The sequence below is a fragment of the Salmo salar genome, chromosome ssa15 (genome assembly GCF_905237065.1).
Source record: "Salmo salar chromosome ssa15, Ssal_v3.1, whole genome shotgun sequence".
Classification (NCBI taxonomy): Eukaryota; Metazoa; Chordata; class Actinopteri; order Salmoniformes; family Salmonidae; genus Salmo; species Salmo salar.
This window is the reverse complement of record NC_059456.1, coordinates 48,049,877-48,069,258: the sequence shown is the minus strand read 5'-3', so window position 1 is coordinate 48,069,258 and position 19,382 is coordinate 48,049,877. Positions and strand designations below refer to the sequence as shown.

The 19,382-nt window shown below is 47.1% G+C and overlaps 1 protein-coding gene across 16 annotated transcripts in view; it reads left to right on the top strand.

Moving 5' to 3' along the window:
* The window catches only part of LOC106571666 (gephyrin), a 105,205-nt gene that overhangs the window by 48,911 nt on the left and 36,912 nt on the right, over positions 1 to 19,382 (top strand). For 13 of the 16 annotated variants that reach the window (XM_045695806.1, XM_045695804.1, XM_045695802.1 and 10 more), the window contains exons 7-8: positions 5,508 to 5,795; positions 7,386 to 7,520. In XM_045695806.1, the coding sequence (XP_045551762.1) occupies positions 5,508 to 5,795; positions 7,386 to 7,520 (423 nt within the window). The remainder of the gene's footprint in view (positions 1 to 5,507; positions 5,796 to 7,385; positions 7,521 to 19,382) is intronic. The other 3 variants (XM_045695801.1, XM_014144998.2, XM_014144988.2) reach the window with 1 other exon arrangement.

Here is a 19,382-nt window from a genome sequence, read left to right as displayed (position 1 = left end):
TAGTCTTATTTTGGTTTCTCTTTCACTGATCTTTCTTTTTATTTCTCTTTCCGTTCTCTCTCTCCCTCTCCCCCTCTCTCTTTTTCTCTCGCTCTAATTTTCTCTCCCCCTCTCTCACTTTCTCTCTCTCCCTCTCCCCCTCTCTTTCTCTCCCTCCTCTCACTTTCTCTCTCTCTCCCTCTTCCCCCCTCTCTCTCTCTCCCCCTCTCTCTCTTTCTCTCTCTCTCCCTCCCCCCTCTCTCTCTCCCCCTCTCTCTTTCTCTCTCTCTCACCCACCCCCCTCTCTCTCCCTCTTCCCCCCTCTCTCTCTCCCCCTCTCTCTCTTTCTCTCTCTCTCTCTCCCCCTCTCTCTCTCCCCCTCTCTCACTTTCTCTCTCTCCCATAATCCCCTCCTGCCATTCCTTCTTCATTAATGTGACCCATTGGCTGTCTGTCTTTTTCCAGGGATTCTACTCCTGATTATTTCTGACACCTTTAAAAGGCCTTTTCACACTGTATACTTCAGACTATTTTAGCCCCGGGCTAGACTGTCCCTGGGCTAACATAGCCCAGGCTAAGCTTTAGCCCTGGGCTAAGGATTTTTGCTTGTATTTGAAATCCCTGTGCTAATGGGAAACACAACATGCCACCAACAGTCTATCTCTGACACGTGACCAATGTTATCAACAATAGCATTTTTTTAACATGTTATTTCAAAAGCTTCTGGCCTAGCTTTTCATTTCTAACAGTGATGGTTTGTATAAACCTTGCTGTCTGCCTGTCTAACAATATTATTATCATGGATGTATCCAATTAAATGTCATTAGAAAATCGATGAAAACAGACGTAAATTGTTTGCTGCCCTTAGCCAATAGCAAAAAAAAATGTTAGGCATAGCAACCAATGTTTTTGTACGGATTAAAGTATTTTGTTTTTTGTCATCAGATGGAAGGATCAAATAGTATGAACTTATTTATCAAAATAACGTGCAGAACGCATTACAGGCATCACGAGCTTATGTCATTTAATTGGCAATGCAGCTTTTGTGATTGGACAGTGACCATTCTAGGCATTGTTCTTGACCCTGTTTCACACTGGTTTCAGAAAAGTCGGTTCTAACCTTATTCTGGAGCAGGGCCAGCTAGCCCACGCTTAGCTCCGTGCTGAAATCTCTGTATTTTTATCCCTCTCTCTCTCTTTCTCCCTCTCTCTCACACACACACACACACACACACACACACACACACACACACACACACACACACACACACACACACACGCCAACAGTTCAGAAGTTGGCTTCAAACTCAGCAGGGAGCGTAAACAGTGGAACGCGTGTAGAGAGCAGAGGAGCAGAGAGAGTTGTACCTTGGCTAAAACTGAGAGCGCTGCTGGGCTTTGGCTTTTCATCATACGGGGACTCATCCATTCAGTCTCTTTCATATCTGTCTGTCTGCATGTCTGTCTGTCTGAAGGGCCCCTGTGTGTGTGTGTGTGTGTGTGTGTGTGTGTGTGTGTGTGTGTGTGTGTGTGTGTGTGTGTGTGTGTGTGTGTGTGTGTGTGTGTGTGTGTGTGTGTGTGTGTGTGTGTGTGTGTGTGTGTGTGTGTTTTTCATGCCCATAGAGTATGCTTCCACATCATGCATATTATGTGTGTGCATGACCCCGCACCCCATTTCTTTCTGCCCTACAGAACAACCACACAGGAGATTACTGATACAGTTAAAGAGATTGAACGGGAACTTAAGCACTTAAGAATTCGTAACATATTGTACGAATTGAAATTCTTAACATATCTATTGTTTGACCTCAATGACCTGCCATGGTATATTGCTTGTTTGATTTCTGTTATGAAAAGCACTATAGAAGTTTAATTAGTTATTATTATTACTATCATACAAATTGCAGAAAAAAATTACAGGATGTAACATAAACTAAATGGATGACGCTGTACACAACTGTGCACAATGTTCGGGGACCAGTGTTGGCTCGTGAGCGCTACTTTCAAATCTACTGGCTGAAATTATACAAAATCACTTTAAATAAAGGTTACGATTGTCACTTTAATCCTGGTAGAAATATGTTATGTGCATTAATGAATAGTACGTAGAGTATCATCAGAAAAGAGGGCAGCTGTTTGTAACCTGGCATTTATAAGGACTTGATTAATTATGTACTCTATTATTGCAATGCTAAAAATGCACAGGAAGTTAAATAATTGCACAGATTACAAGACTTTCTTGTTTACCCAACCGTGGGACAGACTATGTTTGTTACAACACTCTGGACTCTGGCTCTCTATTGGTTGCATAGACTTTTGGCCTCCCATCCTACTCTAACCACCTCTCGCTGACTTTATATTCATGTTACCTGATGAAATTGCTCTTCAATGTGATCTTGTTGCCATCTAATGCACATTCAAATGTCATAAATCAACACTGCAGAGCTCTCCCTGTACTCTGCCATGCCCTGATTGTATTACTGTTGATGATATCTGGAAATGTGCATGTACACCCTGGCCCACCTACAGTTGCTAGCCCCAATTCTGACTTGTGCTCTGATATCTGCTTCACTCATTTCTGCTCTCGTAAAAGCCTGGGTTTTCTGCACGTTAACACTAGAAGCTTATTACCTAAAATGGATCAATTGAAAGTGTGGGTTCACAGCTCCAATCCAGATGTGTTGGTCATTACTGAGACATGGTTAAGGAAGAGTGTTTTGAACACTGATGTTAACCTTTCTGGTTGTAACCTTTTTCGGCAAGACAGATCTTCCAAAGGTGGGGGAGTTTTTTATTTCTAAAGGCCTATTTCTATTCTGCCTTGTTTATCAACCTATTGGCTTTCTTGATGTCTATAGTATTCTCTCTGGTATGCAGTCTGGTTTCTGCTCAGGTTATGGATGTGTCACTGCAACCTTAAAGGTCCTCAATGATGTCACTATTTCCCTTGATTCTGAGCAATATTGTGCTGCTATTTTTATTGACTTGGCCAAGGCTTTTGATACGGTCGACCATTCCATTCTTGTGGGCCGGCTAAGGAGTATTGGTATCTCTGAGGGGTCTTTGGCCTGGTTTGCTAACTACCTCTCTCAAAGTGCAGTGTATAAAGTCAGAACATCTGCTGTCTCAGCCATTGTCTGTCACCAAGGGACTACCCCATGGCTCGATCCTAGGTCCCACGTTCTTCTCAATTTACATCAACAACATAGCTCAGGCAGTAGGAAGCTCTCTCATCCATTTATATGCAGATGATACAGTCTTATACTCAGCTGGCCCCTCCCCGGATTTTATGTTAAAACGCTCTACAACAAAGCTTTCTTAGTGTCCAAAACGCTTTCTCTGCCCTTAACCTTGTTCTGAACACCTCCAAAACAAAGGTCATGTGGTTTGGTAAGAAGAATGCCCCTCTCCCCACAGGTGTGATTACAACCTCTGAGATTTTAGAGCTTGAGGTAGTCACCTCATGCAAGTACTTGGGAGAATGGCTAGACGGTACACTGTCCTTCTCTCACCACATTTCAAAGCTGCAGGATAAGGTTAAATCTATACTTTTTTTCTTCTATCGTAATCGCTCCTCTTTCACCCCAGCTGCCAAACTAACCCCGATTCAGATGACCATCCTACCCTGCTAGATTACGGACACGTAATTTATAGATAGTAAGGGTGCACTGCACTCTACACTGCACTCTATACTCCTCTGTAAATTGGTCATCTCTGTATACCCGTCGCAAGACCCACTGGTTGATGCTTATTTATAAAAACCCTCTTAGGCCTCACTCCCCCCTATCTGAGATATCTACTGCAGCCCTCATCCTCCACATACAACACCCGTTATGCCAGTCATATTCTGTTAAAGGTCCCCAAAGCACACATATCCCTGGGTCGCTCCTCTTTTCAGTTCGCTGCAGCTAGCGAACGAGCTGCAAAAAACACTCAAACTGGACCGTTTTATCTCCATCTCTTCAATCAAAGACTCAATCATGGACACTCTTACTGACAGTTGTGGCAGCTTTGCGTGATGTATTGTTGTCCCTACCTTCTTACCCTTTGTGCTGTTATCTGTCCCCAATAATGTTTGTACCATGTTTTGTGCTTCTACCATGTTGTGCTGCTATCATGTTGTGCTGCTACCATGTTGTGCTGCTACCATGTTGTGCTGCTGCCATGTTGTTGTCATGTGTTGCTGCCGTGCTATGTTGTCATGTGCTGCTGCCATGCTATGTTGTTGTCTTAGGTCTCTCTTTATGTGGTGTTGTGTTGTCTCTCTTGTCGTGACGTGTGTTTTGTCCTATATTTTTTATTATTATTTTTTTTTTTTCCTGTCCCCGCAGGAGGCCTTTTGCCTGTTGGTAGGCAGTCATTGTAAATAAGAATTTGTTCTTGGCTGACTTGCCTAGTTAAATACAATTTTAAAAATGAACTCCTCTGGAGTTAGTTAGAAAGGAGTGGTAGCTGCGTTAGAACGCCTGGTCTGGGTCTGGTCTAGACTGGTCTAGGTCTGGTCTGGGTCTGGTCTGGTCTGGATCTGGGTCTGATCTGGTCTGGTCTGGTCGATCTTGGTTTGGTCTGGGTCTGGTCTTGGTCTAGTCTGACTCTGGTATGGGTCTAGTCTGATCTAGTCTGATCTGGGCCTGGTCAGTGTCTGATCTGGTCTGTATCTGGGGCTGGTCTGATCTGGGTCAGGGTCAGGTCTGATCTGGGTCAGGGTCAGGGCTGGTCTGTATCTGGGGCTGGTCTGATCTGGGTCTGATCTGGGTCTGGTCAGGATCTGGTCTGTATTTGGGGCTGGTCTGATCTGGGTCATGGTCAGGGATGGTCTGATCTAGGTCAGGGTCAGGGCTGGTCTGATCTGGGTCAGGTCTGATCTGGGTCAGGGCTGGTCTGATCTGGGTCAGGGTCAGGGCTGGTCTGATCTGGGTCAGGTCTGATCTGGGTCAGGGCTGGTCTGTATCTGGGGCTGGTCTGATCTGGGTCAGGGTCAGGGCTGGGTTTCCCGAAAGCATTGTAGCACTAAGATCATCTTCAGTCCATTGAAACTAAATGGATGAAAGATGATTTTAGTGTTACGATGCTTTTGGGAAACCCAGCCCTGGTCAGGATCTGGTCTGATCTCTGTCTGATCTGGTCTGGTTCTGGTATGGGTCTGATCTGTGTCTGATCTGTCAGGGTCTGGTTCTGGGTCTGGTCTGGTCTGTACAGGCCTAGCTTGGTCCCCAGTTTACCAACCTACTATATGTACTATTACCACTTAGCACAAGCTTTTATCCAAAGTAAGTGAATACCTTTTTAATATGTGCATGTGATCCCTTCAGGAGTTCAACCCACTACCGAGTCATAGGCAGGACAGACTTGATATTGCTACCCTACCATTATGCTGTTGATCAGCTATATTAACCCCTCTCTCCATGACCTCTAATCTCTGACCCTCTCCCCTCCTTCCAGTTCATCCTGCCTGTGCTGTCCCACGACATCAACCTGTTATATTAACCCCTAACTCTCCTCCTGACCTCTAACCTCTCCTCCAATAGGAGTGTTTCCAGTTCATCCTGCCTGCGCTGCCCCATGCCATTGACCTACTCCGGGACGCCGTGGTCAAGGTGAAGGAGGCAGTGGATGAGCTGGAGGACCTCCCCTCGCCCCCGCCGCCCCTCTCACCGCCCCCCAATAGCTCGCCGCGGCGCCAGACGGAAGACAAGGGCGTGCAGTGTGAGGAGGAGGACGATGAGAAGAAGGACAGCGGTGTGGCGTCCACTGAGGACTCCTCGTCCTCGCACATCACCGCCGCCTCCATCGCCGCCAAGGTAACCAATGGGGAGGTAAGGGAACGGGAAGCTGGCAACTCTGATCAAAACTTCATGTCCAATGTCTACATTCCGATTCTCCACTTTTTTTGTGCACTCGCAAGACTCCTCTCCTAGATTTAAAAACATTGGATTGGTGTAAGCATTGGCTAGAGGAAGTTTCAACCGTGAATCCATGATGGGAGGTGTACATGTGCACACTGGGAAAAGGGTAACGCATTTCAGATGGACATTTGTGTGTGTGTGTGTGTGTGTGTGTGTGTGTGTGTGTGTGTGTGTGTGTGTGTGTGTGTGTGTGTGTGTGTGTGTGTGTGTGTGTGTGTCATTCATCGTCCATTGAAGTGACAATTGTCCATTTTCATTTTCCTGTCCCGTCCAACATCAGAGTGGACTTATAGCTCTGTGGTCCTAATGTCATGGTAACAGGTTTCGGTCCCGACCCGGCTCCATCCTGGCATTTTTCTCATTGTCCAATCATGGACATTCATTGGTAAGATTACATGCAATCCATGGGGCAGTTTCTTGGACACAGATAAATCCTAGTCATGGACTAAAAAGCACATTCAATGAAGATTGTCCATTGACTTTGCTTTTTCGTCCAGGACTAGACTTACTCTGTGTACGGTGAACCACCGCCTTGTCTATTACATATATAGATACATCCTGATTCATCTCTGTGATCTATAATCTATCCTCATATCATCCTGAAAATCATATCATACCCTCCATATTGCCCAGTTTCATTCATTATTCATTCATTACTGTAATATCATCACACTTAGAAGTGTCTCAGTGGCTCTTGGCTATAAAAGCTGTCTGGTAAGGTTTACAGTGTTTATTCCACTGGTTTAGTTTAGGCATGGGGGTCCAAATGTATTAAGGTTTGCTTTAGGAAGGAGGGTTAGATTAAGGTTAAGGTTAGCTGTAATTGATGTGAAGTTAAGGTTAGGGAAAGGCATGAAAGTTAACATTGGGTTAGCGTACCACCGTCCGCCGCCATTTCTTTTCAGCTGGTCAAATATGCACTGCCTATAATGAACACTGAGGCACAAGATGCTGTGCTATAGTGAAGGTAGTCAACGTTAAAGGGTCAGATGTGTAGCATCCTATCTAATATCTAATGTGTAGCATGCTATCTAATATCTAATGTGTAGCATGCTATCTAATGTGTAGCATGCTATCTAATATCTAATGTGTAGCATGCTATCTAATATCTAATGTGTAGCATGCTATCTAATATCTAATGTGTAGCATGCTATCTAATGTGTAGCATGCTATCTAATGTGTAGCATGCTATCTAATATGTTTCTAATGGATACCATGCTATCTAATGTGTAGCATGCTATCTAATATCTATCTAATGTGTAGCATGCTATCTAATATCGATCTAATGTGTAGCATGCTATGTAATACACATTCTACAGTCATAATGGGCCATTATTTGAGTGTGTGTGTGTGTCTCTTGTTCTTTCTTTGTGTGTGTGTGTGTGTGTGTGTGTGTGTGTGTGTGTGTGTGTGTGTGTGTGTGTGTGTGTGTGTGTGTGTGTGTGTGTGTGTGTGTGTGTGTGTGTGTGTGTGTGTGTGTGTGTGTGTGTGTGTGTGTAGATCCCAGACAGCATCATCTCCAGGGGTGTCCAGGTCCTCCCCAGAGACACAGCCTCTCTGAGCACCACGCCCTCCGAGTCACCCCGTGCCCAGGCCACCTCGCGCCTCTCCACCGCCTCCTGCCCCACGCCCAAAGTAAGGCCTTACACACACACATATGTACGGACAGACGTGCGCACACACACACACACACACACAGTCATACCATAGACAGACACACAGATGTAATTTCTCTGCAGAAGTGTTCTCTTCAGCGTCTATCTGTCATCATATGAAGATGGCGCCGACAGACATGACTTCTAGCTCTTAAGCAATTTTTTCACAAGCATTTCACTACACCCGCAATAACATCTGCTAATTATATGTGTATGTGACCAAAACAATGTGATTTCATTTTATGTGATCACGCTGCTATGCCAAACCAAAGTGCGTGTATGCTTGCGTGCGAAAGGGCCCCTGCTGTGGCTAATATGGTAGTGGTTGTGTGTTTATGTGTGGGTATCCTTGTTTGCGTGGGTCAATTGCATTATATTGAATTAACCCTCTACCTCCACCACACACACACTTCCTCCTCCATTCCTAGCCTTAAGTCAACCCTCTCCAGTTTCTCATGCAGACTGGTGTACTACGACGCGAGATAGAGCAGTTAGGGAGATAACTTCTGTCAACTCTGAGTTCAACTCGGGATAACTGGTGACAAGAAAGTGGCTCACCTTTTAGCCAGGTGCGTTTCTATGGCAACGAATCATTAAGAACTAACCTGCTCCGGGAAAGGCTAACTCGGGGCTAACTCCACTTATCCTGAATGAAGTGTTTGAGCTGCGAGTTGAGGACCAATCAAATCAGATTCCCTGCATCGTCGTCTCCTTCATTCTCCGGACCATATTTGAGGAAGACAACTGATTAAATATTGTATTTATTAAATGTTATTATATGTGTTAAATACCACACTACATATTTAGTAATGACTTAATAAAATAATTGTATAGAGTCTTCAAAATAAGTGGCTGTGCACTGATAGCACACCATTGCGCACCAGACACTATTAACGATCCGCGTAATGAAACAAAGACTACACACTTCTATCTTATTTCCCCCATGCAGTCTCTCTCTCTCTCTCTCTCTCTCTCTCTCTCTCTCTCTCTATTGCTCTGTCGTGTCTTTGGCTATGCCGGATTAAGTGATATGATATGCTATTCTATAAAATCCTTTCACTGTAATTAATATTACCTGATTGAGCTAATCATGTAAATGTAATTAACTAGAAATTTGGGGCACCACGAAAGAGTGTTTATAGCGCTGTTATCTTCCGAATAAACTCTTAAAGACCTAGTCATATTTTACATCAATAGCAGTCAATATTAATCGTCACCTTATTTGAGTCTCATCTGAAAGTTGTAAATTCTTGGTTATCTTCACGAACCCTGGCTAACAAGTTGAATCAGCAATACAAAATTGGGTTTAATTATTTATTTACTAAATACCTAACTAATCACACAGAATTACATATACACAGAATGCAAATTATGTCATTCAGAAAACGTCCCTGGTGGACGGAGCCGACATAACGGCTGGTTACACAAAGGGAGGGGGTTGGGTTTGAGTGAAAGAGCATGTCACATCCTGACCAGTAAAGGGGCAATTTGTTATTGTAGTATGGTCAGGGCGTGGCAGTGGGTGTTGTTTTTGTGTGTTTTGGGGTTGGTTTATTTAGAGCGGATTTGTTCTAGTTTTCATTTTCTAGGTTCGTTTTCTATGTGTGGCCGAGTATGGTTTCCAATCAGAGGCAGGTGTCTTTCGTTGTCTCTGATTGGAAGCCATACTTAGGCAGCCCTTTTTCCCTTTGGGTTTGTGGGTGGTTGTTTTCTGTATAGCCTGTGTGCCTTACGGAACTGTTTGGTCGTTTGTTTATTTAGTTTGAGTGTTCTCTCTTAATAAAGAAGGAAGATGAGCACAATACCCGCTGCCCCTTGAGCTGTCCCTTACGACGCTTATGACAGAACCACCCACCGAAAGAAGACCAAGCAGCGGGTTAAGGAGCAGGAGAAGTATTTGGAGTCGTGGACGTGGGAGGAGATCTTAGACGGGAAAGGACCCTGGAGGCAGGCTGGGGTTGTATCGTCGACCGAAGGAGGAACTGGAGGAAGCGAAGGCAGAGCGGTGCTACTATGAGGCGCTGTATAAGCCAAGAGGCAAGTGTGAGAGGCAGCCCCCAAAATGTTTGGGGGAGGGGGCACACGGGGAGTTGGGCAGAGTCAGGATGGAGTCCTGAGCCAACTCCCCGTGCTTACCGTGGGGAGCAGGTGACGAGGAGAGCACCGAGCTATGCGGAAACGCGCACGGTATCTCCCATACGCACGCACAGTCCGGTGCAGTCAGTACGGGCTCCGCAGCGTTGACGGGCGAGAGTTTGCCGGCAGCCAGGGAGAAGTGCGCCGGCGCAGCGCATCTGGCTGCCAGTGCGTCTCCTCGGTCCAGCTTACCCTGCGCCTGCTCTACGCACGGCAGCCCTCATTCTCCAGCACAGCCCAGTTCGCCCTGTGCCAGCGCTCCGCCCGTGCCGGGGTGTGCCAGCCCTGAGGGTGTGCCAGCCCTAAGCTCCAGACCGCCGGTGCACCTCCACGGCCCAGTGTGCCCCGTGCCTGCTCTGCGCACCCAGTCTCCTCCCCAGTCCGGGGAGACCGGTCCCAGCTCCACGCAGGAGGCCTCCAGCGACGCTCCTCAGCCCGGGGGCCTCCAGCGACGCTCCACAGCCCGGAGCCTCCAGCGACGCTCCCCAGTCAGGAGCCTCCAGCGACGCTCCTCAGCCCGGAGCCTCCAGCGACGCTACTCAGCCCGGAGCCTCCAGCGACACTCCTCAGCCCGGAGCCTCCAGCGACGCTCCTCAGCCCGGAGTCTCCAGCGACGCTCCTCAGCCCGGAGCCTCCAGCGACGCTCCTCAGCCCGGAGCCTCCAGCGACGCTCCTCAGCCCAGATTCTCCAGCGACGCTCCCCAGTCAGGAGCCTCCAGCGACGCTCCTCAGCCCGGAGCCTCCAGCGACGCTCCTCAGCCCGGAGCCTCCAGCGACGCTCCTCAGCCCGGAGTCTCCAGCGACGCTCCTCAGCCCGGAGCCTCCAGCGACGCTCCTCAGCCCGGAGCCTCCAGCGACGCTCCTCAGCCCAGAGTCTCCAGCGACGCTCCCCAGCCAGGAGCCTCCAGCGACGCTCCTCAGCCCGGAGCCTCCAGCGAAGCCTCTCAGCCCGGGGCCTCCAGCGACGCCTCTCAGCCCGGGGCCTCCAGCGACGCTCCCCAGTCAGGAGCCTCCAGCGACGCTCCTCAGCCCGGAGCCTCCAGCGACGCTCCTCAGCCCGGAGCCTCCAGCGACGCTCCTCAGCCCGGGGCCTCCAGCGACGCTCCTCAGCCCGGGGCCTCCAGTGACGCCTCTCAGCCCGGGGCCTCCAGCGACGCCTCTCAGCCCGGGGCCTCCAGCGACGCCTCTCAGCCCGGGGCCTCCAGCGATGCCGCGCAGCCCGGGGCCTCCAGCAACGGTCTGCAGCCAAGAGCCTTCAGCGGTGGTCTGCAGCCAAGAGCCTTCAGCGGTGATCTGCAGCCAAGGGCCTTCAGCGGTGGTCTGCAGCCAAGGGCCTTCAGCGGTGGTCTGCAGCCCAGAGTCTTCAGAACGGGAGCTATGCCCAGAGCCAGAGCCACCTCCGTAGTGGGAGGATTGGCGAAGGGAGGGTGTAGCACAGGAACCGTCGTTGACGGTGGCCATCCTCCCTTCCCTCCCTTTAGGTTTGGGGTTGTTTTTGTGGGGTTTTTTGTTTTGAGGTGCAGTCGGGGTCTGCACCTTTGGGGGGGGGGGGTACTGTCACGTCCTGACCAGTAAAGGGGTCATTTGTCATTGTAGTATGGTCAGGGTGTGGCAGGGGTGTTGCTTTTGTGTATTTTGGGGTTGATTTATTTAGAGGGGATTTGTTCTAGTTTTCATTTTCTAGGTTCGTTTTCTATGTGTGGCCGAGTATGGTTTCCAATCAGAGGCAGGTGTCTTTCGTTGTCTCTGATTGGAAGCCATACTTAGGCAGCCCTTTTTCCCTTTGGGTTTGTGGGTGGTTGTTTTCTGTATAGCCTGTGTACCTTACAGAGCTGTTTCGTCGTTTGTTTATTTTGTTTGAGTGTTCTCTCTTAATAAAGAAGGAAGATGAGCACTATACCCGCTGTGCCTTGGTCTGTCCCTTACGTCGCTTATGACAGAGCGGGAAGACTGAGGAACAAAGGGAGAAGCTATCATAAATACAGTATCTTATGCATTCTAAATTACCGCCCATTTGGAAAAGGAAAATGCAATAAATATTTACTCTGAGCTGTGCTTCGGTAGGTTGGTCGTAGATGCTGGCCGTGTTGGCCAACAGAGCTCTTCCTGTCCTCGGAAGAATGTCTCTGGTGGTAAATTGAATACGTTGTAGTATCAACGTAGTATGTTGTAGTCGTTGTGTGTTAGACTGGATACACAGTCCGTCCTTTCCTAGCCCACGTTTACAGCGGCCACTGCTAACTCAACGGCTAGGAGGTATCACTTCTGTAGTGAATAAGAGTTCAAAGTTCATACCATTCGCAACCAAAGCTCATGCTGAGGTTGGCTTAGTTCTATAGTTATTATCTGAATCCTTCTGACATCGGACCGCCGCCCTAATGTACCCGGAACAGAAAGTTATTCGCCCTTTTAACTCAGAGGCTGCAGGCCTCGCGTCCTCGGAACAGAAGGTTACAATTTCGTCAAGGTGGAGGGAGAGTGGAGGGAGAGAAGGGTGTGTTTCATAGTTTATAACCCATGTCTCTTCACAGGGGCGGGCCACTGATTGAGCAGAGGTCTAACCTTATGAAAACCCAATTCTCTCATTTGGAAGCTAAAATGACATTTAATCTTTTCACAAATAGTTTCATATTCAAACATTTAAATTGAACAACAATTCCATGTGAATCTGATAACTAGAATGTGTAGACTTTCCCAGATACAGTTTATGTCGTCCTGTCATCAGTCATAATGTCTCAGATGACAACCGAACTGACATCATATTCATTAAGTACCAACGCATATTTTCAACTGGTTCTATTACCGAAATATGGTTCCTTTCCCCCCACTTGTTTGATGTTCCCAGACTCTCTATGTTTAACAAAGGCTATTCAAGAGTCCTTCAGTAGAGTCAGAGAGAGAGGGAAGGGAGAAAGGTATTTATGGGGGGGGTCATAAACCTTACCCACAGGCCAACGTCATGACAGCTCTATCTCTCTCTCTATCGCTCTATTTCTCTCTCGCTCTATCTTTCTCTATCACTCTATCTCTCTATCTCTCCATCTCTCTCTATCTCTTTCTCTATTGCTCTATTTCTCTATTGCTCTATTGCTCTATCTCTCTATCTCTCTCGCTCTATCTCTCTCTCTCGCTCTATCTCTTTCTCATCACTCTATCACTATCTCACTATCTCTTTCTCTATCGTTCTATCTCTCGCGCTCTATCTGGCTCTCTGGCTCTATCTCTCTCTTGCTCTGGCTCTATCTCTCTCGCTCACTCTACCTCTCGCTCGCTCTATCTCTCTCGCTCTATCTTTCTCGCTTCATCTCTCTCTCGCTTTCTCTCTCTCTCTCTCTCTCTCTCTCTCTCTCTCTCTCTCTCTCTCTCTCTCACACACACATCATCTCCCTCTCACATCTTGTCTCCATGGTTCTCCTCCTGGACACTGGGCAAGTGTCATGGGAATAGACTAGGGGTTGCTATGGGAATGGCTGAAGGGGACAGTCACATGATGAGGGTAGTTGAATCCAGAGACCAGTATATACTGTATACAGTAGGAGGTATATAGATTCCAGCGCAGGTTCACAGGGTCGGTCAGGCTGACCACCGTCACATGTAGGTGGTATTTAAAGTATGGGTGTCTAGGAATGGTACACTGTGGAGAACAGAGGATATAGATACAGTGTTCAGAGAAATAACACAATGGCTGTGTGTGAATATACACTGCCTGTGTCAAACAGTTTTTTATTGTTGTTGGGGGGGTGTCATAAGCAGACGCATATTTGTTCTAAGATGTAGAATTATCTCTGTTAGACTACGAAAATAGAAACAGTTCCAAGACGACTGACTTGGCTTACCTAACTTGGGGTTGTTGTGGAGCATTGGGTGCCAATAGTTTGCCAAATGATTTGTATGTTTATTCTCTGCGTATCTAAGGCTGTATAGTCCTGGGAAACGGGATGTACAGTAGATTTTGAGCTGCCGTCACTAAATTCCCAGTAGTGGTATTGTTTAACTGGTAGTGCAGGCGGTATGGTCTCTATAGCGGAGCTGTATGTAAGCGGTGAGTAGGCTTTGTGCTACTGTCCCAATGTGCCTGTAGTTCCACTGCAGTATGAGGTAAAGTTACTCTACCTCACTAAACTAAAGCCGTTTTTGTTAATGACCCAGTTTGAGTTGCTGCTTCTCTGTCAGGAGCTACCGTATCCTCCACATTCTATAACCACATGAGTCAGCGCGACAGTCTGGCCAAATCTCTTCCAAAAAAGTACATAGACACATACAGTAAATCAGGCGTGTACGCCGCTTTCCTAACTCACTTTGAGTATGATTATCCAATGTTCAGTAAAGGGCTTTCCAGACAGGAAGCAATGGGGGGAGCGTAGTTGGCCAAAATAAAGCAGATTTCTATTTTCTCGGCTGAGCGGCTTTTAAGTGCACGAGCACCACTGACCGCTAGATAGGATGTGCCACCCCAGGCCGTGTGTGTGTGTGTGTGTGTGTGTGTGTGTGTGTGTGTGTGTGTGTGTGTGTGTGTGTGTGTGTGTGTGTGTGTGTGTGTGTGTGTGTGTGTGTGTGTGTGTGTGTGTGTGTGCGTGTGCGCACGTGCGTTAGGCGCCTCTCACCACACGTTCTCACAGGTCTTCATGTGAAGCGGAAACAGCCTCTGCTGCTCTGCCTCCAGACCACACACTCACGCAGACCAGAGAGAGATGCACCCAGATGCACCGCTCTAATGTCCAAACCTGTCTGTCTACACAGCACTGGAGCTGGGGGCACACACACACACACACACAGACTCACAAATAACACAACATGAAAATAAAGACACACAGACACAAGGATACCATACACACTACTCAGGCCAATCACACAGTCCAACCTGCACTCAGACATGCACACACTACATTCATTCTCTCTCACACACACACACACACACACACACACACACACACACACACACACACACACACACACACACACACACACACACACACACACACACACACTCCTACTGTGATGGTTTGGTAGTGTAGTTGTACTCTTCCACTCTTGTGAGCAAGTAGTGCAGTTACGTAATGGTTGTGTTTGGATTAATGAAGCATATGGGAGTGTGTGTGTGTGGGGGGGGCAGTAGGATTTGACTCAGTGGGCGGTGGAGGGTTATAGGGGTTCTGATACACTTCTCTCTCTCTCTCCCTCTGCGCTTTCTCTCTCTTCCTCTCTCTTTCTCTCTCTTCCAATCTCTCAATCTCTCTCTTCCTCTCTCTCAATCTCTCTCTTTCTCTCTTCCTCTCTCTTAATCTCTCTCTTTCTCTCTATGAGGGGTTCTCCCCCTCTCCTGTCAGGGCTTTCCTCAAGGTAAGTCGAAAGGCTGAATCACACACACACACACACACACACACACACACACACACACACACACACACACACACACACACACAGCCCTGACACTGTGTTCCTACAACCAGGACTGAATGTATCCTATTCGTTCCCTCCCCTGACAGTAATCCTAACATTAACCCCCTAACCCTGACCCTTATCATTACCATAACCTATATGGGTCTGAATTTTAGCCACACCCATCTCCCTTCTGATTGGTTCCTTTGCTGGGATATTTTCAATGTTATGATATTTACGTCAACAATAGATGTGGTAAAGAGGTCAATGGAACTTGACCCAAAACAATGGAAATGTCATGGAAAGACATGGCGGAACGTTCCTGAATCTCCTCATTGCCCCCCCAGCAAAATTAGCCTACATTTTTCAAGACCTCCGCAATCCGCGCTGGCATGCTGTCAATTAACTTCTGAGCCACATCCTGACTGATGGCAGCCCATTCTTGCATAATCAATGCTTGGAGTTTGTCAGAATTTGTGGGTTTTTGTTTGTCCACCCGCCTCTTGAGGATTGACCACAAGTTCTCAATGGGATTAAGGTCTGGGGAGTTTCCTGGCCATGGACCCAAAATATCGATGTTTTGTTCCCCGAGCCACTTAGTTATCACTTTTGCCTTATGGCAAGGTGCTCCATCATGCTGGAAAAGACCTTGTTCGTCACCAAACTGTTCCTGGATGGTTGGGAGAAGTTGCTCTTGGAGGATGTGTTCGTACCATTCTTTATTCATGTCTGTGTTCTTAGGCAAAATTGTGAGTGAGCCCACTCCCTTGGCTAAGAAGCAACCCCACACATGAATGGTCTCAGAATGCTTTACTGTTGGCATGACACAGGACTGATGGTAGCACTCACCTTGTCTTCTCCGGACAAGCTTTTTTCCGGATGTCCCAAACAATCGGAAAGGGGATTCATCAGAGAAAATGACTTTACCCCAGTCCTCAGCAGTCCAATCCCTGTACCTTTTGCAGAATATCAGTCTGTCCCTGATGTTTTTCCTGGAGAGAAGTGGCTTCTTTGCTGCCCTTCTTGACACCAGGCCAACCTCCAAAAGTCTTTGCCTCACTATGCATGCAGATGCACTCACCCCTGCCTGCTGCCATTCCTGAGCAAGCTCTGTACTGGTGGTGCCCCGATCCTGCAGCTGAATCAACTTTAGGAGACGGTCCTGGCGCTTGCTGGACTTTCTTGGGCGCCCTGAAGCCTTCTTCACAACAATTGAACCGCTCTCCTTGAAGTTCTTGATGATCCGATAAATGGTTGATTTAGGTGCAATCTTACTGGCAGCAATATCCTTGCCTGTGAAGCCCTTTTTGTGCAAAGCAATGATGATGGCACGTGTTTCCTTGCAGGTAACCATGGTTGACAGAGGAAGAACAATGATTCCAAGCACCACCCTCCTTTTGAAGTTCCAGTCTGTTATTCGAACTCAATCAGCATGACAGAGTGATCTCCAGCCTTGTCCTTGTCAACACTCACTCACACCTGTGTTAACGAGAGAATCACTGACATGATGTCAGCTGGTCCTTTTGTGGCAGGGCTGAAATCAGTGGAAATGTTTTTGGGGGGGATTCAGTTCATTTGCATGGCAAAGAGGGACTTTGCAATTAATTGCAATTCATCTGATCACTCTTCATAACATACTGGAGTATATGCAAATTGCCATCATATAAATTGAGGCAGCAGACTTTGTGAAAATTAATATGTGTGTCATTCTCAAAACGTTTGGCCACGACTGTACATTGGGCCTGTTACAACACATCAATCCTGACGGATTTGATGACTATCTACATATTTAGATCAGATCTGTAGATTCAGTATCCTTCTCCTATCCCCCATGACATATGTTCCATTGACCTCCTTACCACATTTATATCCATGTCTCCTCTATCTGTCTTCAAAAGCACCACCATATAACCTAAAATCAACAAAAATGTGAAATCCTAGCAGCATAATAATAACAGCTTACATGTTGGATCAGCAGTGTGAAGATGGCTTTTGTGTTGCTTAAACTGGTTTTGGCTGTACATGAGGCTGCCTGAGTTAATGGTCTTCCAATAGCCTTTTGATGAATGCGTTTTATGGATGGAGCCAAGGCCAAGGCTTATTCAAGCCACTTCCTCTTTCCTTCTCCAATATGAGTCACTATGAGAATATGAGTCACTATGAGAAGACTGTTATATACAGACCACCCCCTCGACCTCTATCTCTGGCCTCCTTAGAGGAGTTATGGCCAAAGCAAGGGTGTAGCTCAGGCACACGCACACACGCACACACACACACACACGCACGCACGCACGCACGCACGCGCGCACACATACACACACACGCGCACGCGCGCACACATACACACACACACACTGTTAAAACTCACACAATTACACTGTGTGTAAAAACACACACACAGACATTCACTCTGTATACACACACACACACACACGCACACACCCACGCACGCACGCGCGCACACACACACACACACGTATTCACTCTGTGTACACACACACATACCACACACACTGTTAACGAACACACAATAACGCTATGTGTAAATACACACACACGTATTCACTCTGTATACACACACAACCCACACACACTGTTGACACTCACACAATAACACTGTGTGTAAATACACATTCACACACACACGTCCATACACATCACATGAGTAACGATACTGTATCATTAATGTCACCACATTGGTCATACAGAACAACGTGAAAGCCACCCATGTTGTTGTTAGTCCTATCTGTAATCCAATTCACTAATGGATGCAGGATGCAGCCAGCCATAGTGGGCTGGATCAATGAGTCCTTCCTAGTCTTTAGCACACTGTACTGTGGTCACTGCTACATAGCCTTGAACAGAGATCCACTGTCTGTAGGGTAGATCTCTGTCTCTGCTGTGGGTGTAGTACAGTGCTTGATGGGGTCATCGCTACAGTAGCACGGTGGGTATGTCTGTTCAGTACAATAGATGTCTGCCTATGCCGGTGATCCTCTGTAGCTCAGTCGTTTGAATATGGGGTTTGCGACGCCAGGATAGTGGCGGACCATCCGGATGTAAAATGTGTGTCGCACACATGACTGTAAGTCACTTTGGATAAAAGCGTCTGCTAAATGACATATATGTTATTACAGTATATTTAAGCAATAAGGTACACGGGGATGTACCACGGCTAATGGCTGTTCTTAGCATGACGCAACGTGGAGTGCCTGGCTACAGCTCTTAGCCGTGGTACATTGGCCCTATACCACAAAGTCACAACTAAGGGCTGTTCTTAGGGCCGACACGGAGTGAAGGGCCAGTAAAACAGCCCGTAGGAGGGCGTTATTCACGATAATTCCCGGGTTTGAGGGCCCTTATTGTTTCTTATTGCTTGTCATTGTTTCATTTGAGAAACTTTACAGTCTAGTCACGTATAGGCTGCGTGGCATGGTGGAGATCACACAAAAAAAAACTGGTACATTGTTGCACAAGTCGGAGAGGAAGAGGGCAAGATTTAGACCAACTGTTGCAAACTAAATGCTAGGCTAGTGGCATTTTTAACATGGGAGATTAAGTGTATGTATTGCCTGGCTGGGCAGTGGGATAGTGGATGCACGTTGACCATTCAAATGGAACCGTTAACAGGCATTATTGTGGTGAGTAAACCAATCAGCATCCAGGATTTTCTATAAAATAATCTTAGTTGATGTGATAAGGCCACACAGGGACAGAGATAATTACAGACACCTGTGATAATCTGAGGTAGCCAAACATTACACTAGATGTCATGTAATTAAAAAATAATTTTAAAAAAACTTGACAGTTACCAGAAGTGTGTGTGTGTATATATATATATATATATATATATATATATATATATATATATATATATATAACACCTCCCTTTGCAACCCTAGCTTTGTCCTAAATAGCAGCCTAATCCCTATATAGTGCACACAGGATCTTATGGGCCCTGGTCAAAAGTAGTGCACTATATAGGGAATACGGTGCCATTTAGAACAAAGAGTGACTGTGGTCATTGGTACAGTAGCCTTCTACAGTGGATGTCTGTTCAGTACTGTCGAGGTCTGTCTATGCCGTGTGTGTAGTGTCTGCGGCCCGATGGCAATGGCTGCTTCCCAATGGCGTGGCGGTGGTTTTAGTAAGTGTATAAAACAGAGTGTGTGTGGTCGGGGGCCGACAGCGGTAATGTCCTCTGGCTCAGGGCGCTGTTGGACCAGGCTGCCAAGCGGCCCTCCCTCCCTTCCCTCCTTCCCACTGTCGACAGGGGATTTGTGTGTGTGTGTTTTGGACTGCACTCGGAGGATCTGTACCTACTCTG